A 17,206-nucleotide genomic window follows, 5' to 3' on the forward strand; every position below is an offset into this window, starting at 1 on the left:
AAGTTTTAAAAGTAGTTGTCGGTGTTAAAAATAATAAGGTTTCACATAAAAGTTAGGATTGTGGGCTTATTGGAAGAGGTGGCTGGCCGTGGCGGGCTGGGCAGAGCCCTCGGGAAACGTTCTCTCCAGGCTATTCTGGGTCCCCAGGCTGCAAGGGTCTTTTTATGTACCACCCGGGTCCCGGAAGTATGTGATTGCCACCCAGTGTTATCACATAGTGGCACACTCAGGCCTTGCAGGCACAGGGACATGCATATTCTTGGACACACACTGTGACCCACATGAACGTAGGCTCAGCGCTCTCCCCATACCCGCCCTCCCTCCCACCCACGGGACCCCTGTTGCATGTCTGCACCTGCCCTCCGTGGTTCTCTCCCTTCCTGCTTTCCTGGCCCTTCTGCTGCCCTATTGCCCACAGAAATCAAGGCCAAGGAGATAGGCACTCCTCCCCTGCTGTCCTTCCGGCTCTCCTCTCCCCACTCAGCTCCCAGGATGGAGCCCCTTAGTCTTCACTTCCAGCTCCTTCCGAGGCAGCAACAACCATGCCCACACTTGGGCTCAGGGTGTGGCAAGACCATGGGGGAGAAGCAGGAGCCCTGCCGCTGCCCTCTGGGAGCCATCTAGAGCACCCCAACCCCCCCCCCCCCCCCCCCGCCTACAACCAGAGGCCCACCCGGGGCTAAAGGGGTGGGAAAGGGGGCTGGCTCTGGAGGAGTTTACAGTGGTGGGCACAGCCTCCAGGGGTGTTGGATGAGGTCAGGAGAGCTTCCTGGAGGAAGGGTGTCCTGAGCTGACTTTGGGAGGAGGGCCAAGAGAAGAGGAGAGTCAGGGACTCCCCAGACCCCAGACGGACTGTGGCACCACACAGCCAAGCCGGGAGGGCCTCTGCCTCTAGGTGGCTGCTTCTTTTTGAACCCCAGAGGGGCCCAGCCCAGTAAGCCTGCCAGCCACTGCCTGGCCCCTGCCCACTTCTCCCTCATATCCACCCAAGGGCCGGGCGGCCAGCCTTCAGGAAGGAAAGAGCCGGGGAAACAAAAGCCACCCGGCCCACCAATCAGCTCCCCGCGGGTCTTCCCAGTTGGGGTGCGCGCTCACTTTCTTCTTCTCCCCTCGGAGGTCCCTGAATGAGCGCCCAGCCCCGGCGGCCCGAGGCGCTGGAGGGGCGTGCGGTGTGCGGCCGCCCCGCGCCAGTGCGCCGGCCGCCTGCCGCGGTCCGAGGATGGACCTACCTTGGGGCTGACTCGCGCCCTCCCCGCGCTGGGCTCCGCTCGGCGGCTCCGGAGGCGGCGCGCGGGCGAGCCGGGACTGTCCAGAGGGCGGGCTGCAGGGAGGGCGGGCGGCGGCGGGGAGGGGACCGCTTTATGGGCAGGGCGGCAGGTAGGAAGGAGGAGCGGATGAGTCAGGCAGACCGCATTCCTGCGCGCGGCGCGCACCTGTCGGGGCAGGAGCCGTGCGCTAACGCCTCCGGACCGCCCCCCGGAAAAGGCTGCGGCTCCCGCGCAGCCCGGCCCCGCGCCCCGACCCACCGCGGCGGGGGCGGGGGGGAGCCACCCCCTTCTCTCCGGCCCCGGGAGCGGCACCTCCCCTCCCCACCCGAGGCTGCAGACTCGGGTGCTGGGCTGCCCCGGGCTGGGGGTGGCCTCTTAGCCCCCTTCTCGGACTGCCGCCCTCTCTCCTCCAGGCTGTGAACCATCCCCACTGCCCTTGGGAGCCATCTCGTTAGAGCCGCAGACACACAGCCCGGCGGCGATCGAGTGCGCGCACCGCTTCGCTCCTCCCTGCGCCAGCGCGAAGGATGGGCCCTGGGGCTGCCCCAAGCCAGGTCAGCCATTCACCGGGTCTTCTCGGCCTTCCCCCCACTCTCCAACGCACGCACGTGTGCCCAGAGGGAGATCTGAGCAAGGACTGGTTCCCTGAGTGTCTTCAGGCAAGCTAATTGAACCTTCTTAAAGTGTCAATAATACCATCAAGATGCAGCACCCACCTGACGTGGAGTAGGCACTCGAATCGTTACAGCTGTTCCTGACAAGCTGGTTCACAAGTCTAACCCCTCCAGTCCTCTTTCAAGTGCTGCTGGTTAAGTGTGTTCGAGCTGGACCCTCTCAAGTTGCTCCCTGACCTCAACTGGGTGTATTTCTCTGGCCCCACCTGCCAACAATGCTGGACAAAACCCGATTGCTGGCAGCCCCCCACCAGCCACCAAGCAGCTTCAAGCCAGCATGCTTTTTGCAACCTGGGGCTGTTTTGCACCAGGCTGGTCCCTTTGCTTGGGATCCTCCCACCCCCACCCCAGCCTGGTTTATCCTCCTTATCCTTGAAGGCATTGTGCTGATGTCGCATGCTCCAGGGAGCCTCCTTGACCTCCTAGCACGCTGGATTATGTCATGCGTACCCCTGGGGCATGTTTTTTTTCATGTAATTTGCCACATTGATTTGAAATGATCTGTTTAGGGGTCTCTTCCCCGTTGGACTGTGAACCCCAAGGACAGACACAGCCTAGCACATCTTTTGATCCCCAGCACCTACCTCAGTGCCTAGCACGTAGCAGGTGCTCAATAAACGTGTGGCTGACCCAAATGGGATTGCCACATCCCCTCCCTGAGCCTCAGCATTCTCCTCTGTAAACAGACGCACACACCACCAACTCTGAGTGACCATGGGAGCAGCTGGGACTGGATGTGGACGAGCTGTGGACACCAAGTGCTCACTGCAACTGGGCGAGCCACAGACACCACTCGACCACCTTGCCCAGTCATCTGAGATCTGCTCTGCACGGGCCAGGAGCTCAGAGAGGCTGCCTCCTGGATTCGGGAGCTCTGTGGCAGGAGCCCCAGTTTGGTTGGGGTACCCAGGTCGTGCCCTGTGGACCTGAGTTACTCCAGCAGGCTGGAGAATACGGGCTCAGAGAGCAGCCTGTGACACCACCCATTAGAAGGCTGGGGTAGGGGATATGCACCCCACTGTGGGGGGCGGCTGACACAGCCTCCTAGAGAAGGAGACCCTGGCCCAGAGGCAGCAATGCCACAGACCCCACTGGGCTCAGAAGCCCCTTCCTCTCCTCATTCCAGACCCTTTTAAAAATGACTAGGGAGACTTCCCTGGCGGTCCAGTAATTAAGACTCCAAGCTTCAAACGCTGGGGGTTCGATCCCTGGTCGGGGAACTAAGATCCCACGTGCCCGTGTGGTGTGGCCAAAAAATGAAAAGTTAAAAAAAAATTTTTTTAATTAAAAAAAAAATGACTAGGGCGGCTGAAGTCTGGTATGTGCTGAGATGCGACATGCACCCCTGGGAGGCCCATAGAAGAGAAGCCGTGAGTTTCTTTCTTTCTTCTTTTTTAAAAATAATTAATTTATTTTTGGCTGCGTTGAGCCTTTGTTGCTACATGTGGGCTTTCTCTAGTTGCGGCGAGCGGGGGCTAATCTTTGTTGCAGTGCTTGGGCTTATTGCAGTGGCTTCTCTTGTTGCAGAGCACGGGCTCTAGGCACGTGGGCTTCTGTAGTTGTGGCACATGGACTTCAGTAGTTGTGGCTCGCAGGCTCTAGAGCACAGGCTCAGTAGTTGTGGCGCACGGGCTTACTTGCTCTGCGGCATGTGGGATCTTCCCGGACCAGGGATCAAACCTGTGTCCCCTGCATTGGCAGGCGGATTCTTTATTTTTTTAAGATGTTGGGGGTAGGAGTTTATTAATTTATTTATTTTTGCTGTGTTGGGTCTTTGTTTCTGTGCGAGGGCTTTCTCTAGTTGTGGCAAGCGGGGGCCACTCTTCATCGTGGTGCGCGGGCCTCTCACTATCGCGGCCTCTCTTATTGCGGAGCACAGGCTCCAGACGCACAGGCTCAGTAGTTGTGGCTCACGGGCCTAGTTGCTCCGCGGCATGTGGGATCTTCCCAGACCAGGGCTCGAACCCGTGTCCCCTGCATTAGCAGGCAGACTCCCAACCACTGCACCACCAGGGAAGCCCCGGCAGGTGGATTCTTAACCACTGCACAACCGGGGAAGTCCAAGCTGTGAGTTTCTTCAGGTTTCTTTGAGTCTGGAGTTTCATTACCTGGAACCTGTGTGTGGACCTTGGGGGTCCATGAACCATTTGAGATCATGTGCAAAACTCAAGGTGTATCTGACATCGGAATGTGGATTTGCTGGCAAGAGGATCCTTCCCTTACACTGAATTCCCAAATAGGTACTGGCCCCCAAAGGGTTAAGGAGCATTGTACTACATATTAATTTTATAAAAAAATTAAAAAAAAAAACCCATTGTCTCATTCTGCAGCCTTAGGGCCAGAGTGAGCCCGGTACGTAGTGGAGTTTCCTTCTGCAGGCTTTGCCAAATAGCTGAGGTTCCTGGAACAGGATGGAGAAGCCCAAGAACCTCAGACTGCAGCTCCTACCTGCCTGTCTCATCCTGTGGCCTCTGGCAGGCCAGACTTGCTCCCTCATTAGTTCAATCGTTTATTCATTTAACAAGCATTTAATGAGCTCTTATGCCAGGTGCTGGGGATCCCCAGAGGAATGATACACACCACCTGCTTGCTTCACGGAGCTCAGTTTAAACCATGGACCTCCAAAGCGGGCTGCATATTCTCCAGGGATATGCCACATGATCCACTATTTTTTGCTTGACGATGTACATCACTTATTGGCAGAGTGGTACCCATTTCTATAAATAAACAACTTAAATGATAAATAGACAGTGGATGTGTGACCAGAACAGTTTGGTGACCCGTCTAGAGACCTTGTATCAACTCTCACTACATCTGATTGTTTTATCTTTCTTACTCCTAAAACAGTCTTTCCCCGACCCATCCGCCCCCCCAAAAATTGACCTTTTATTTTTGTTTTTTAAAAATTAATAATTTATTTTTTTGGCTGCGTTGAGTCTTCATTGCTGCGCGCGGGCTTTCTCTAGTTGCGGCGAGCGGGCGCTACTCTTCATTGCGGTGCGTGGGCTTCTCATTGTGGTGGCTTCTTTTGTTGCAGAGCACGGGCTCTAGGTACGCGGGCTTCACTAGTTGTGGCTCGCAGGCTCTAGAACACAGGCTCAGTAGCTGTGGCGCACGGGCTTAATTGCTCTGCAGCATGTGGGATCTTCCCGGACCGGGGCACGAACCCGTGTCCCCTGCATCGGCAGGCGGACTCTCAACCACTGTGCCACCAGGGAAGCCCTGGACTTGATTTTTTAGCCTCCTGTAAACTGGAAGTTAAGTCTAAAAGCCTGATTAGATTCAGTTTAAACTTTTTTGTTTAAAAAGGATGGTCAGAGGTGGTGCTGTGTTTCATTGGTGGCGTGTGATGTCAGCTGCCCCCTGTTAGCGATGATTGAGGAAGTGACCACCATCTCTCTCCACTGTAAAAATACATTTTCACTTTATGATTAAGAAGTAATTAAGAGGGCTTCCCTGGTGGCGCAGTGGTTGAGAGTCTGCCTGCTGATGCAGGGGACACGGGTTCGTGTCCCGGTCCGGGAAGATCCCACATGCCACGGAGCAGCTGGGCCCGTAAGCCATGGCCGCTGAGCCTGTGCGTCCGGAGCCTGTGCTCCACAGCAGGAAAGGCCACAGCAGTGAGAGGGCCGCGTACCGAAAAAAAAAAAAAAAAAAGTAATTAAGAGGGGGTAATGATGTTTTGTCACCCTGCCCGTTTCCCAACAAACTTTCAACTGAATGGGTTTTAGCATCCATTGTTGATCCTTGCTTGAATCAATTATTCTTCGGGGGTTGAAGAGTAGTGATATTCCATTTCTACGTTTAATAGAAGGTATCCTTCTAATTAAAAAAAAAAAAATAGGGCTTCCCTGGTGGCGCAGTGGTTGAGAGTCCGCCTGCCGATGCAGGGGACACGGGTTCGTGCCCTGGTCCGGGAAGATCCCACATGCCGTGGAGCGGCTGGGCCCGTGAGCCATGGCCGCTGAGCCTGCGCGTCCGGAGCCTGTGCTCCACAGCAGGAGAGGCCACAGCAGTGAGAGGGCCGCGTACCGCAAAAAAAAAAAAATAGAGGTTTCCTTCATCAACTGGGAATGAATTATGTGCCTCCAAAATACACATACACAAAGGGTAAATGCTTCTTTTCTTTTTGAGTTATAGAACTTTAAAAAATTACAATGATTGCTACAAAGCAACCCCAAGGAACTTCTTCCCTGGTGGCGCAGTGGTTAAGAATCCGCCTGCCAGTGCAGGGGACACAGATTTGAGCCCTGGTCCTGGAAGATCCCACATGCCGCGGAGCTACTAAGCCCGTGCTCCATAACTACTGACCCTGTGCTCTAGAGCCCGCGAGCCACAACTACTGAGCCCGTGTGCCACAACTACTGAAGCCCACACACCTAGAGCCCATGCTCCGCAACAAGAGAAGCCACCACAATGAGAAGCCCACGCACCGCAATGAAGAGTAGCCCCCATTCACTGCAATTAGAGAAAGCCTGCGTGCAGCAATGAAGACCCAGCACAGCCAAAAATAAATAAATAAACTTAAAAAAAAAAAAGCAACCCCCAGAAATGTTTTTACATTGTGCTAAAAACATAACATATGGACTTCCCTGGCAGTCCAGTGTTTAAAACTCTGTGCTTCCACCACAGGGTACGCGGGTTCAGCCTCTGGTCGGGGAACTAAGATCCCACATACCGAGCGGCACGGCCAAAAACCCCAAAACAAAACAAAAAAACCCACCATTACATAAATATTACCATCTTAATTAGTTTTCTTTCTTTCTTTTTTTTTAATTTTTTTAATGTTTTGGCTTGCGGGATCTTTGTTCCCTGACCAGGGATGGAACTCAGGCCACCACAGTGAAAGCGCGGAGTCCTAACCACTGGACCACCAGGGAATTCCCTTAATCTGTTTTAAGTGTATAGTTCAATAGTGTTAAATATGTACACATTGTTGGGCAACAGATTTCCAGAACTTTTTCATCTTGCACACTGAAACTCTATACCCATTAAATAGCTCCCCATTTCCCCCTCCCCCCAGCCCCTGATTAATTAGCATTCTATTTTCTGTCTCAATGATTTTGGCTACTCTAGGTGTCTCATGTGAGTGGAATCATATACTATGTCTTTTTGTGTTTGGCTTATTTCACTTAGCATAATGCCCACAAGGTTCGTCTGTGTTGTAGCATGTGGCAGGATTTCCTTCCTTTTTAAGGCTGAATAATATTTCATTGTATGTATAGACCACATTTTGTTTATCCACTCATCTGTTGGTGGACATTGGGTAGCTTCCATCTCTTGGTTATTGTAAATAATGCTACTATGAACGTGGGTGTGCACCATACCTTCCAGACCCTGCTTTCAACTTTATCGGACATATAAACCCAGAAGTGGTGGATCACACGGCAGTCCTATTTTTAATTTTTTGAGGACCACCATGCTGTTTTCCATAGCAATTGCATAATTTTATAATCCCATCAATAGTGCGCAAGGCTTAATTTTTTAACTATGAATTTCAGAGTAAAGTGTTGATATATTCAACTCAAATGGTGGCAAATACGTTTTTTCCTTTCTTTTTTCAAATACGATGCATGCATGGATTTTCATTTATTCAATAGTTTACAATTGTGATGTTGTGATATAATAAGTAATACCTATTTGGTCTTCGTCCATGGTTTTTTCTAACAGCTCCGGAGCAATAAAGGTGAAAGGAGAGTCTTTGTTATTCATAACAAGCCCCTTTCAGCCACACCAGAGTTTATGTTAATGAGGTGACTTTTGGAAAGCCACTAAGGTTGGGGGGCACTGGTTGTCAGGGGAACCAACCACGTGATTAGAGAGTTGAAACTTGCAGCCTCAACACCGCCCCACCCTCACCCCAACCTCCACCCACCTCCAGAGAAGGGGGATGGGCTAGAGATGGCGTTTCATCGCCAATGGCCAACGATTTAATGAATCATGCCTAGTAATGAAGCCTCCATAAAAATCCTGATCAAAGTGGGTTCAGATTGCTTCCAGATTGCTAAATACATGGAGTGCTAGGAGGGTAGTGTGCCCAGAGAGAGCACGGAAGCTCCACACCCCTTACCCCATACTGTTCCCTATGCATCTCTTCCTTCTGGCTGATCCTGAGTTGTATCCTGCTGTAATGAACCAGTAATCTAGTAAGTAAACGGTTTTCCTGAGTTCTGGGAGCCATTCTAGCAGATTATTGAGCCCAAGGAGGAGTCATGGGAACCTCCAATTTATAACCAGTTGGTCAGGAGTAGGGGAGGCCCAGACAGGCAGTTGGCCTCTGAGTAGGGAGCAGTCTTGTGGGACAGACCTGTGGGGTCTGGGCTAACTCCAGGCAGCTGGTGGCAGAACTGCTTGGTTGTGGAAAACCCATACATTTCGTGTCAGAAGCGTTTTATGATGTTGTGAGTAGCAGTGTATAGGAAGCAAGGGAGTTTTTCCTTTTTCACAATAATTGGCCTGTGGGAGATCGCTTCAAACCTGCTCCTTTGACCTTTGAAACACTCCTTGCAGTCCTCCCTGCTTTCTGGGACAAACTGGCCCAGTCCCACTTAGATTTCTAGATAGGCCATTTCTCTCCAAGGAGCCCTGGTTCCTTTTAGCGGGGAATGGTATTAGATATCAAGATTTGGGTGCTACATGTGCTCATTCCTACTGGGGGCCATTGCTTCTGGGTCCTTTCAAAGGACATAGCTGGGACTTTTTTCCTATTTTTGAATCGTGAGTTCATCATCTTTTTTTAAAAAAATATATTTATTTTATTTATTTATTTTTGGCTGCATTGGGTCTCCATTGCTGCGCATGGGTTTTTCTCTAGTTGCGGTGAGCGGGGGCTACTCTTCGTTGCGGTGCACGGGATTTTCACTGCGGTGGCTTCTCTTGTTGCGGAGCACGGGCTCTAGGCACGCGGGCTTCAGTAGTTGTGGCATGTGGGCTCAGTAGTTGTGGCTTGCAGGCTCTAGCGCGTAGGCTCAGCAGTTGTGGTGCACGGGCTTAGTTGCTCCGCGGCATGTGGGATCTTCCCAGACTAGGGCTCGAACATGTGTCCCCTGCATTGGCAGGCGGATTCTTAGCTCCTGCCAAGATACTTCGTCCCTGAATCATGAGTTCATACTGATGTTTCCAATTCAAATTTAAAATGAAAGATTTTTCTTGTGTCTCTTTCCTCTATTTTTTGTTTTGTATTTCTTCCCTTTCTTATGCAGAAGCATATTCTATGTACTGTTCGGCACCTTGCCCTTTTCATTTTCTCTCTCCTGAATATCACGCCAAATTTGGCCACAGAGATCTTCCTCATTCTTTTTTTTCTAATTTATTTATTTATTTATTTTTGCTGTATTGGGTCTTCGTTTCTGTGCGAGGGCTTTCTCTAGTTGCGGCGAGTGGGGGCCACTCTTCATCGCGGTGTGCGGGCCTCACACTGTCGCGGCCTCTCCCGTTGCGGAGCACAGGCTCCAGACGCGCAGGGTCAGAGGTTGTGGCTCACGGGCCCAGTTGCTCCGCGGCATGTGGGATCTTCCCGGACCAGGGCTCGAACCCGTGTCCCCTGCATTAGCAGGCAGATTCTCAACCACTGAGCCACCAGGGAAGCCCCTTCCTCATTCTTTATGGTTCAAAGGGCCTTACTTTTTTTTATTTTTTATTATAGAGATTTTAAACATACATAAAGGCACTCCTCCTCATTAGGGAGGACGCCCACACCCTTTCTCTCTGGGTGTGTATCTCTGCCTTGCTTCTGTCTTAAAAAAAGTTTCTCTGTGTGCTCTCCAAAACAAAAAAACAAACCCACAAAATTAGAGAGTACCCATCACTGAGCCTTATCAACTGCCAACATGTGGCCAATGTGCAGCGGGATGCTGCGAGGTTGGCACATGGGTTTGGAATTTTCAGTCCAGTGGCCATGGGGGCAGGGACCACTGCTCCCGCCATCCCTCCAAACACCTGGGCACTTATCTCACACCAAGCACTTGGGACACAGCTTTGTTGGATTGTGTTGTTTCCGCTCATAAGAGAACCGTGTCTCAGCCCAATGTGTGGACAGAAGTGTTAAGGCAGTAGTGTTATCAGAGGTGTGGGAGCCCTGAGAAAGGAGCAACTAACGCCCAGGAGAGTCAGGAAGGGGTTAAGAAAATCTGAGCTGCATCTTGAAGGTATCTGTGCACAGGTAGGGAGTGATACAAGGGCAATGGTGAGAAAGTTGGGAGAAGCCAAGGATGGGGGCGTGGGCAGGGTCAGCGGCGGGAGGGGTGTGGAGGGGGGAGACTGGCGAGGTGATGAGAATGCTGGTGGCCTTGCCTGCCAGGCTGAAGTGGAATCTCCTGTGGACAGCGGGAGGGCACATGACGTGGCCAGAGCTGGGGTGCAGGAAGATGCTCCCCAGAGCCGGACTGGAGCTTGGATGGGCGTGGGAGAGTGAGAAAGACAGCAGATGAGGCTGAAGCGATCAGTGAACCGAGGCAGCAATAACAATGGTGGGGGAGGGGTTTCTGAAGTGACCCATTGGTTGTGGGGTAGAGCACAGGGGTCCAGGATGCAGCTGTGAGCCCTGGATGATCATGATGCCATCACCCAAGATGAGGACCACAGGAGGAGGGTAGGGGATGTATCGGTGGGTGGGAGTAGGGTTCAGCTTGGACAGGCGGTTTGCAAGCAGGGACAGAGGACTTTGGACCCGCGTGCTGGGGACACACAGTCTCCAGAGAAAGCTGATAATCCGCCCCTGTGGCACCCTCAGTGGAACTAAGGTGGGCAGGCACCAATCCTGTTTTACAGGATAAACTGAAATTCAGCGGTATTAAAGACCTTCACCCCACTCACAAGGCTTCTAAGTGGAACGACTGCCAACTCTGGGCTGCCCAACCCCAGGCTGTGTTCATTCCCCAGGGCCCCAGCGGCTGGGCCCCGTGGGGGAAAGTCATTACTGATCCCACCGGACAGCTTGACGGCCAGGATGGGGGTGCCCAGAGCACAGTCAAAGGCCAGGACCCTGGCCAGTTTTATCATCTCGGGAGTTTGCTTCCCTCCTTGGTCTAAAACAAGAAGGAACTGGATTGGCCAACAACAGACATGTGTAGAGTACTTTATAGTTAATACAACTTTTGCATAAATCATGTCATTGATTCTCCACAACCACCTTAAGAAGCTTTATTACCGTGATCTGACAAAGAAGGCTTACAGAAGTAAGGGCCCAAGACACGACTCAAACTCGTTTTAAACTGGGATCTAGAGCAGAGGTGCTGACCCCGCTCCTGCTGTCTCCACGGTCCCACGCTGCCGCCCACACAAGCTCCACGGGGCCCTTGTGGAATGAGGGGCCCCTGTCGGAGGAGGCTGCAGGGCAGGAAGCCCCTTCTGACCCAGGGGACAGCAGCCCCTCTCTTCAGGGTTGTGAAGTCTTCACAAAGGAGGAGAGGGGGAGAACCGACCTCTTCTGGTGCCGAGTGTGTGTTTGTGGGGAGGGGGCGAGTGTGACTCGATCTCTATTTTGGGGACCACAGGGCAGGGTTGTCACACCCCTCTGGTCATGCAACAGTATCGGGCACAACCTCGGGACCACCTAACCCCCCGCCCACCCCAGGGAAGCAACCCTGCTCTTCAGAGCCCCGCTTCCTTCTCTGAACACAAAGACCTCCCGCTGGAGGAGGGAGCTGCCAAAGCGCAGGCAAGGCAGACCCGTTCTCTCCGGCCTCGGCCTCGGCCTCCAGGCCTGGCAGCGGCTGGGAAATCTGCTTTGGCCCCAGAAGGAGCCCGGCGGCCACTGGCGCTGCCCGGGTGCTGCTGTGGGGCAGAGATAACCGGCACAGGAAGGGTGGGGTAGCGGGAGCCTCCCAGGAGCCGGGTTTCACGTAAACAATGAGTGGCTGCCCAGCCGTGCCAGGAGGTGACTCATCTCCCCACACTGGGCCTGCTCACACCTCGCCCCCTCCCTGCATGGGCTGGGGGTCAACCCCAGCCCTCCTGGTCACTGGCTTGACTTCAAAAGCCGGGGTGTGTCCAAGAAGTGGTCTGAGGAGGGCTCAACTGCGCCCAAGGGAGTAGAGGCCTGGGCTCCTGCCTGAGGACTGGCTGAGTTGCAGGGTCAGGGTAGCAGACAGTGGGAACTGGGGCCTCCCCTGCTCTCGGGACCCTGCCCGCCCACGCCAAGAGGCGTTCGCTGGGAATGACCTCAGTGACTTCCTGGGCCACCTTCTCTGAGCAGCACCGCAGGCTTTGGTCATCCCACTGTCAACCCTGACAATCCCAGCCAAGAAGATGGGGAGGACACTTGAGCTTTCACGTTTGCCTGAAAACAGACTGTAGAAGAGGCCAGTGCATCCGAGATGCTGAGATGTAAGGATACGGTGCGTTTAACAGGGCGGCAGACCCCACAGCATAGAGGACACTGTCCACAGTGCCCCGCTCTGCTGCAGCAACGTCTCTTCCAGCTGGAAGGCTGCACGGAGTCTCCTCTCGGGGTGGCACCCGGGGAGCAGGTCCCAGTCCTGAAATATACAAAGTGGCGCCTCCCAGTGGGCATAGGTCACCGGGCTGCACAGTCTCGTCAAGCCCCAGAGTGGCTCCTCCCCTTGATGGAAAGGAAAATGTCCGAGCCACCCCGAGCTGGTCCCACAGGTCACTGCTTGGCCTTCTTCACGATGGTGCCCACGGCAGAGATAACGGTGGTCTTGGAGCCACTGGCACTGGTGGTCACTGTGACGACAGCGGGCAGGGTGGCCGTAGTGGTGAGGATGGTGGGCTGGGCTATCGTCGTCACCGGGATGGCCGAGTCCCACTTGCTCTTTCTCTTCTGGGCGTCTGGGGTAAGGCAAGAGAGAAGCCAGATCAACTCCAACCACAAAGCAGTGGCCCTTCCCAGTAGGCCGGCAGTCAGAGCCCAGGGGGCAGACACTGCAGGGCCCCTAGCCTCAGAAAGCCAAGGGGCAGCCAGTGAACCGGGACCCCACCCCAGGCTCCAAAGCGGGCTCAGCACAAACCACAGTGAGGCCAGGCCCTGTTCCCCAGAACAAGGGAGGGAAGCCCTCGTTCCGTCTGTGGAGTAGCCGGGAAGCAGAGCCGCCGTCTACCTGCGACAGCTGTGCTGGCCGTGGCGGTGGTGGCGGCCGCGGCGTTGGTCGTGGTCCCTTTCTTGGTGCCCGTCACAAACTCTATCTGGAGGGCGAGAGAGACAAGGGTTAAAACCCATGTAAAGCTGTGTCTCCATATCATTCTGCCACCTGTCTGCTCCCAGGGGACAGGAGATTGGCACCACACAGGAGGCACTGAGAATCAGCTCTGCTCTGACTGACCAGGGGTAGGAGAGGTGCGGGGGAGGCACTTGAACGGGGTTTAATCCCCTGAAGAGAGCTTCCCCAACAGACATCGGGCCCCTCCCAGCACCACTGTGTCTCTGCGCTCAGGCACCCCTGCCCGCCGCCCCACCTCAGGCCCAGGCCCCCGCCCTCACACTCCGTGGGAGGCGGTGCTGCTTGGGAAGCAGCGTACTCAGGATCCTAAAAGGAGGGGTCGCCGGGCCATGAGACATGGGACCTACAGGGAAGCACTAAGGCAGGCTGCAGAGGTCAGCTCTGGAAGCCAAGAAAGGCACAGGCCAGAGCGCTCTGGGAAGGAAATCTCTGCCTCCGTTCAGGCCAAGAACACCTAACCTATGACGACAGAGGGAGAAAGCCCCCAGGGGTCTATGGCTGTAACGCGCGCGCGCGTGTGTGTAATGCAGCTGATAGAAGATGCCAAGAAACCAAACGGAAGCAACTGGAAAGCGTCTTCAAGCTGACTTAGGGAGCCTTCAAATCCAGCACAGGGCACACCTAAGGCTGCTCAGAGCATCGTCAGGCGATGAACCAGTGGTTGTGGGGAGAGCAGCCTGGACGTCCCAGGGCTTAGCCAGCAGGACCCGTGCACTCCAAACAGCTGCTCTCTTCATCAGGACTGCCGGCCACCACTTACTTTGGTTCGCTCCTTTTTGGCCTTTTCCAATTTGTCCATTTCAATCTTCTGGGCTTTGGCTATGAAGACAAGACGGGCAGTTACACAAGCAGCCGAAACAACTCCCACACGAGGAGGTACTTCAGGCCGAAGGACTAGCACCTGCTGCTTCCCCGGGGCTCTTGTCTGAAGCATCCCTTTGTGATGGGCACAGTCAAGCGCCAGCGCCCGGCCAGCAGGAAGCAGGGGCCTCAGCCTCAAAGGCCCCGAGGCTGGGGCTGTGCACGGCCGTCCGGAGGGGTCAGCCGTTCCCAGCTTCGGCTGGCTGGGAGTGCTGGCCTAGCGTGACTACCTTCTCAGCGACCAAGAGCAGCCGGAACCTTGGATTTTTATTTTTTAATGTATGCATTTTTTATGCATGTATTTTAAAAAATAAATTTATTTTTAATGTATTTTTGGCTGCGTTGGTTCTTTGTTGCTGCGCACGGGCTTTCTCTAGTTGCGGCGAGCAGGGGCTACTCTGTTGTGGTGCGCGGACTTCTCATTGCGGTGGCTTCTCTTGTTGCGGAGCATGGGCTCTAGGCGTGCGGGCTTCAGGAGTTGTGGCACGTGGGCTCAGTAGTTGTGGCTCGCGGGCTCTACAGCGCAGGCTGGGTAGTTGTGGCGCACGGGCTTAGTTGCTCCGCAGCATGTGGGATCTTCCCAGACCAGGGCTCGAACCCGTGTCCCCTGCATTGGCAGGTGGATGCTTAACCACCGCGCCACCAGGGAAGTCCCTTAATGTATTTTTTAATGTACGTATGTATGTATTTATTTGCTGCGCCACGCAGCCCATGGGACCTTAGTTTCCTGACCAGGGATTGAACCCACGCCCCCTGCATTGGAAGCTCGGAGTCTTAAACACTGGACCGCCAGGGAAGTCCCTAGATTTTTAGATAAAACGTTGTCAACTAATTCAAATTAAAGCAAGACAAAACTCGTATGGGCCAAACAAAACACACCTACAGGCCAGATCTGGCTCACAGGCTGCTGGTTTGGGACCAGGCATCCGAAGAAATGGGCCCTTTGAAATTCCTCCCAGTTCTCCCAGATGCGCCCCTTCCGAGATTGCTGCACTCCCGCTGGCCCCTGCCTGGGACACCGTCTACACCTGCTCGGCCAGTCTCTGTGCACCTTCAAACCTCGCCTCAGGCCTGGTTTCCTCAGTGAGGCCGCCCCACCCCTGGCCCAATTAGGTGGCCCTGCCTGCACGCCCACCATCCCCACACCTGTCATCGCTGGGTCACTCGTTTAATCCTGTCTTCTGTGCTGTACTGTAAGCCTCATGAGTCAGGGGTGGGGTCTGGGCCTTTCAGGGCTGTATACCCAGCTCCTCAGACATGGCCGGACATGGAGGAGACCCTGATATCTGTGCTGCCTGATGACTGGATGGATATACAGACGGATGGGTGAGCAGGCAGACGGACAGCTACGCACCTAATGCCTCATAGTAGGAGTCTTCGGACCAGCCATGGGGGTCAAACATATCCTGAAAAAGAAAAGGTTAAAGCTGCAGTAAAGGTTAAAGTGCCTTCCCTGAGTCTTTCCATGGATCTTCCTGGCCTGGAGTCTCCTGCCTTCAAGAGCACAGGGGCTCAGCTGTCATCCCTGGTCTCTAGCCAGTCCTCCTTAGGATTATGAGGGCAAAGATGCATTTGTGCACAGGCTGTTCTACAGGGCACAGCGAGTCCATGCTCAGGCCCTAGCCAATCAGAGGCCCCGGGACCCAAACAAGAGAGACGGGGACTGCGCCCCTCAGCTGGCGGTGCTGCAGTGTGGACCTGTCAGCGGTGCCAGGCTGGATCCAGCGGGATGAGCACAGGGCCCTGGGCACCCTCTCTCACCCTCAGCCTCTGTGGGTGGGACATACCTTCGGGTAGTTGGTGCCGAGCTCATCAATCGCACAGAACTGGATGAGCTTCTCATAGATGCTGAAAGAGGAAAACCACAAGGCGCTGAGCAGGCCTGAGACCCGGGGCCCTGTGTGGCACCAGATTTCAGGAGATCAGAACCATTTGGTGCCTGGGCTCAGGTGAAGCCTTTAAATCCAGCCGAACTGTTCTAAGCAAGCTTCTGGATGGAAGGGGAAATGCCCACTGGCTTGACGTTAAAAGTCACTTCTGGCCCTCCAGCCTCCCAGAGAGATGGACTGGGGCCGGCGGCCAGGAAGAATATGGTGTCGAGGTGAGGGCTGCAGTGTCTGTTCTTAACCAGACATCTGACCTTCAGTGTGTGTGGTTTGGTCGGGGCCACCCCACTTAGGCCCACAGGGGCCAGGGCAGGTCTCGGCTACCCGCACACGAGGCTCTTTCCTGGGTGTGTCACTTGCTAGAGCACTGGACGGAGTAAGACCCAGACACAGTTCTGTTTCTCAAACCTCTCACCTGCGCACAGAATCAACCGCTTTCTAGAGGTGGAAGGACCTGGGGTGATCATCTGGTCCAATCCCCTCATCGAACAGCAGCGGACACTGAGGCCTTGAGAGGCCACGTGCTTTAGGAGCAGAGTGGGAATGAGAACCCAGCCAGGCGCCCCCGCCCAGCCCAGGTCTCTCGGCTTCCACTCTGCTTTACGTGTTCAATCTGGCTCCTCCATGGTAAACGGTAAGCCTCGGCGAGGGTAATGCCGAGTGGGTGATGGCGCTTTTGGGCTCAGGTGTGATCTGAGCTGGGCCTCTCCCTGCCACCTCCATGGTGGCACCCCCGTCCCCCGTCCAACATCAACCACCCAACTGACCCTGCAGGCTCGTGGGAAACTCACCTGGGATTCCGAAATTCCTTCTTCCTTTGGATGATGTAGTTCATATCCATTCCCTCCTTTATCTTCCGCTCATAAAGCTTCTGGATCTTGTCCTGTGGAAGAGAAACAGAAGGATGACTATGACAGAACCCCACCGCCTAATGATCCCGGTCTGTGGTCACATGTGCTGTGTGGACATGAGGACCCAGGAGAGCCACAGAGCCACGTGAAGCCCTGCTCTGGCCATACGGTCTTTCACCACCCAGCCTGTGACCAGCACCGAGCACAGATAAGATAGATGGAGACCAGTCTGCTTTTGCTTTGCTCTCTTCTGACCCCCTTTGGGTGGTTAGTAGAGGGAAGAATAAGAAGCTCAAGGCAGAGAAGCCACAGAGAAGACAGTGAGCAAATCCCCTCTTGGCTAATCAGTTCCTGGATCACCCAAAGAGGTTCCGGGCTTCAGCGCTGGCGGCAGGGCTGAAGGCTGGTGTTTAACTTTACCATGGGCATGAGTCCTCAGCAGGAGATCCAGGAAGGCGGGAGTAGAGGTGTCACAAGCCTCCCCAG

At 54.4% G+C, this 17,206-nt stretch overlaps 2 protein-coding genes across 5 annotated transcripts in view; both read right to left on the minus strand.

Moving 5' to 3' along the window:
* Positions 1–2,273, minus strand: part of ITGB4 (integrin subunit beta 4) — a 31,765-nt gene extending 29,492 nt beyond the window's left edge. For all 4 annotated transcript variants that reach the window (XR_003792020.1, XM_029212548.1, XM_029212547.1 and 1 more), the window contains exons 1-2: positions 1,985–2,273; positions 1,230–1,433 (exon numbers count right to left, since the gene is read on the minus strand). The gene's annotated coding sequence lies outside the window, so the exon portion shown is untranslated. The remainder of the gene's footprint in view (positions 1–1,229; positions 1,434–1,984) is intronic.
* Positions 2,274–11,455: 9,182 nt separating this feature from the next.
* The window catches only part of SAP30BP (SAP30 binding protein), a 34,698-nt gene continuing 28,947 nt past the window's right edge, over positions 11,456–17,206 (minus strand). The window contains exons 6-11 of the mRNA XM_029213390.1: positions 16,661–16,752; positions 15,771–15,831; positions 15,338–15,389; positions 13,883–13,941; positions 13,003–13,087; positions 11,456–12,733 (exon numbers count right to left, since the gene is read on the minus strand). Coding sequence (XP_029069223.1) covers positions 12,552–12,733; positions 13,003–13,087; positions 13,883–13,941; positions 15,338–15,389; positions 15,771–15,831; positions 16,661–16,752 — 531 coding nt within the window. The 3' untranslated portion in view covers positions 11,456–12,551. The remainder of the gene's footprint in view (positions 12,734–13,002; positions 13,088–13,882; positions 13,942–15,337; positions 15,390–15,770; positions 15,832–16,660; positions 16,753–17,206) is intronic.

Source organism: Monodon monoceros, unplaced genomic scaffold, assembly GCF_005190385.1.
Source record: "Monodon monoceros isolate NGI ecotype Baffin Bay Population unplaced genomic scaffold, NGI_Narwhal_1 Super_Scaffold_9, whole genome shotgun sequence".
Taxonomy (NCBI): Eukaryota; Metazoa; Chordata; class Mammalia; order Artiodactyla; family Monodontidae; genus Monodon; species Monodon monoceros.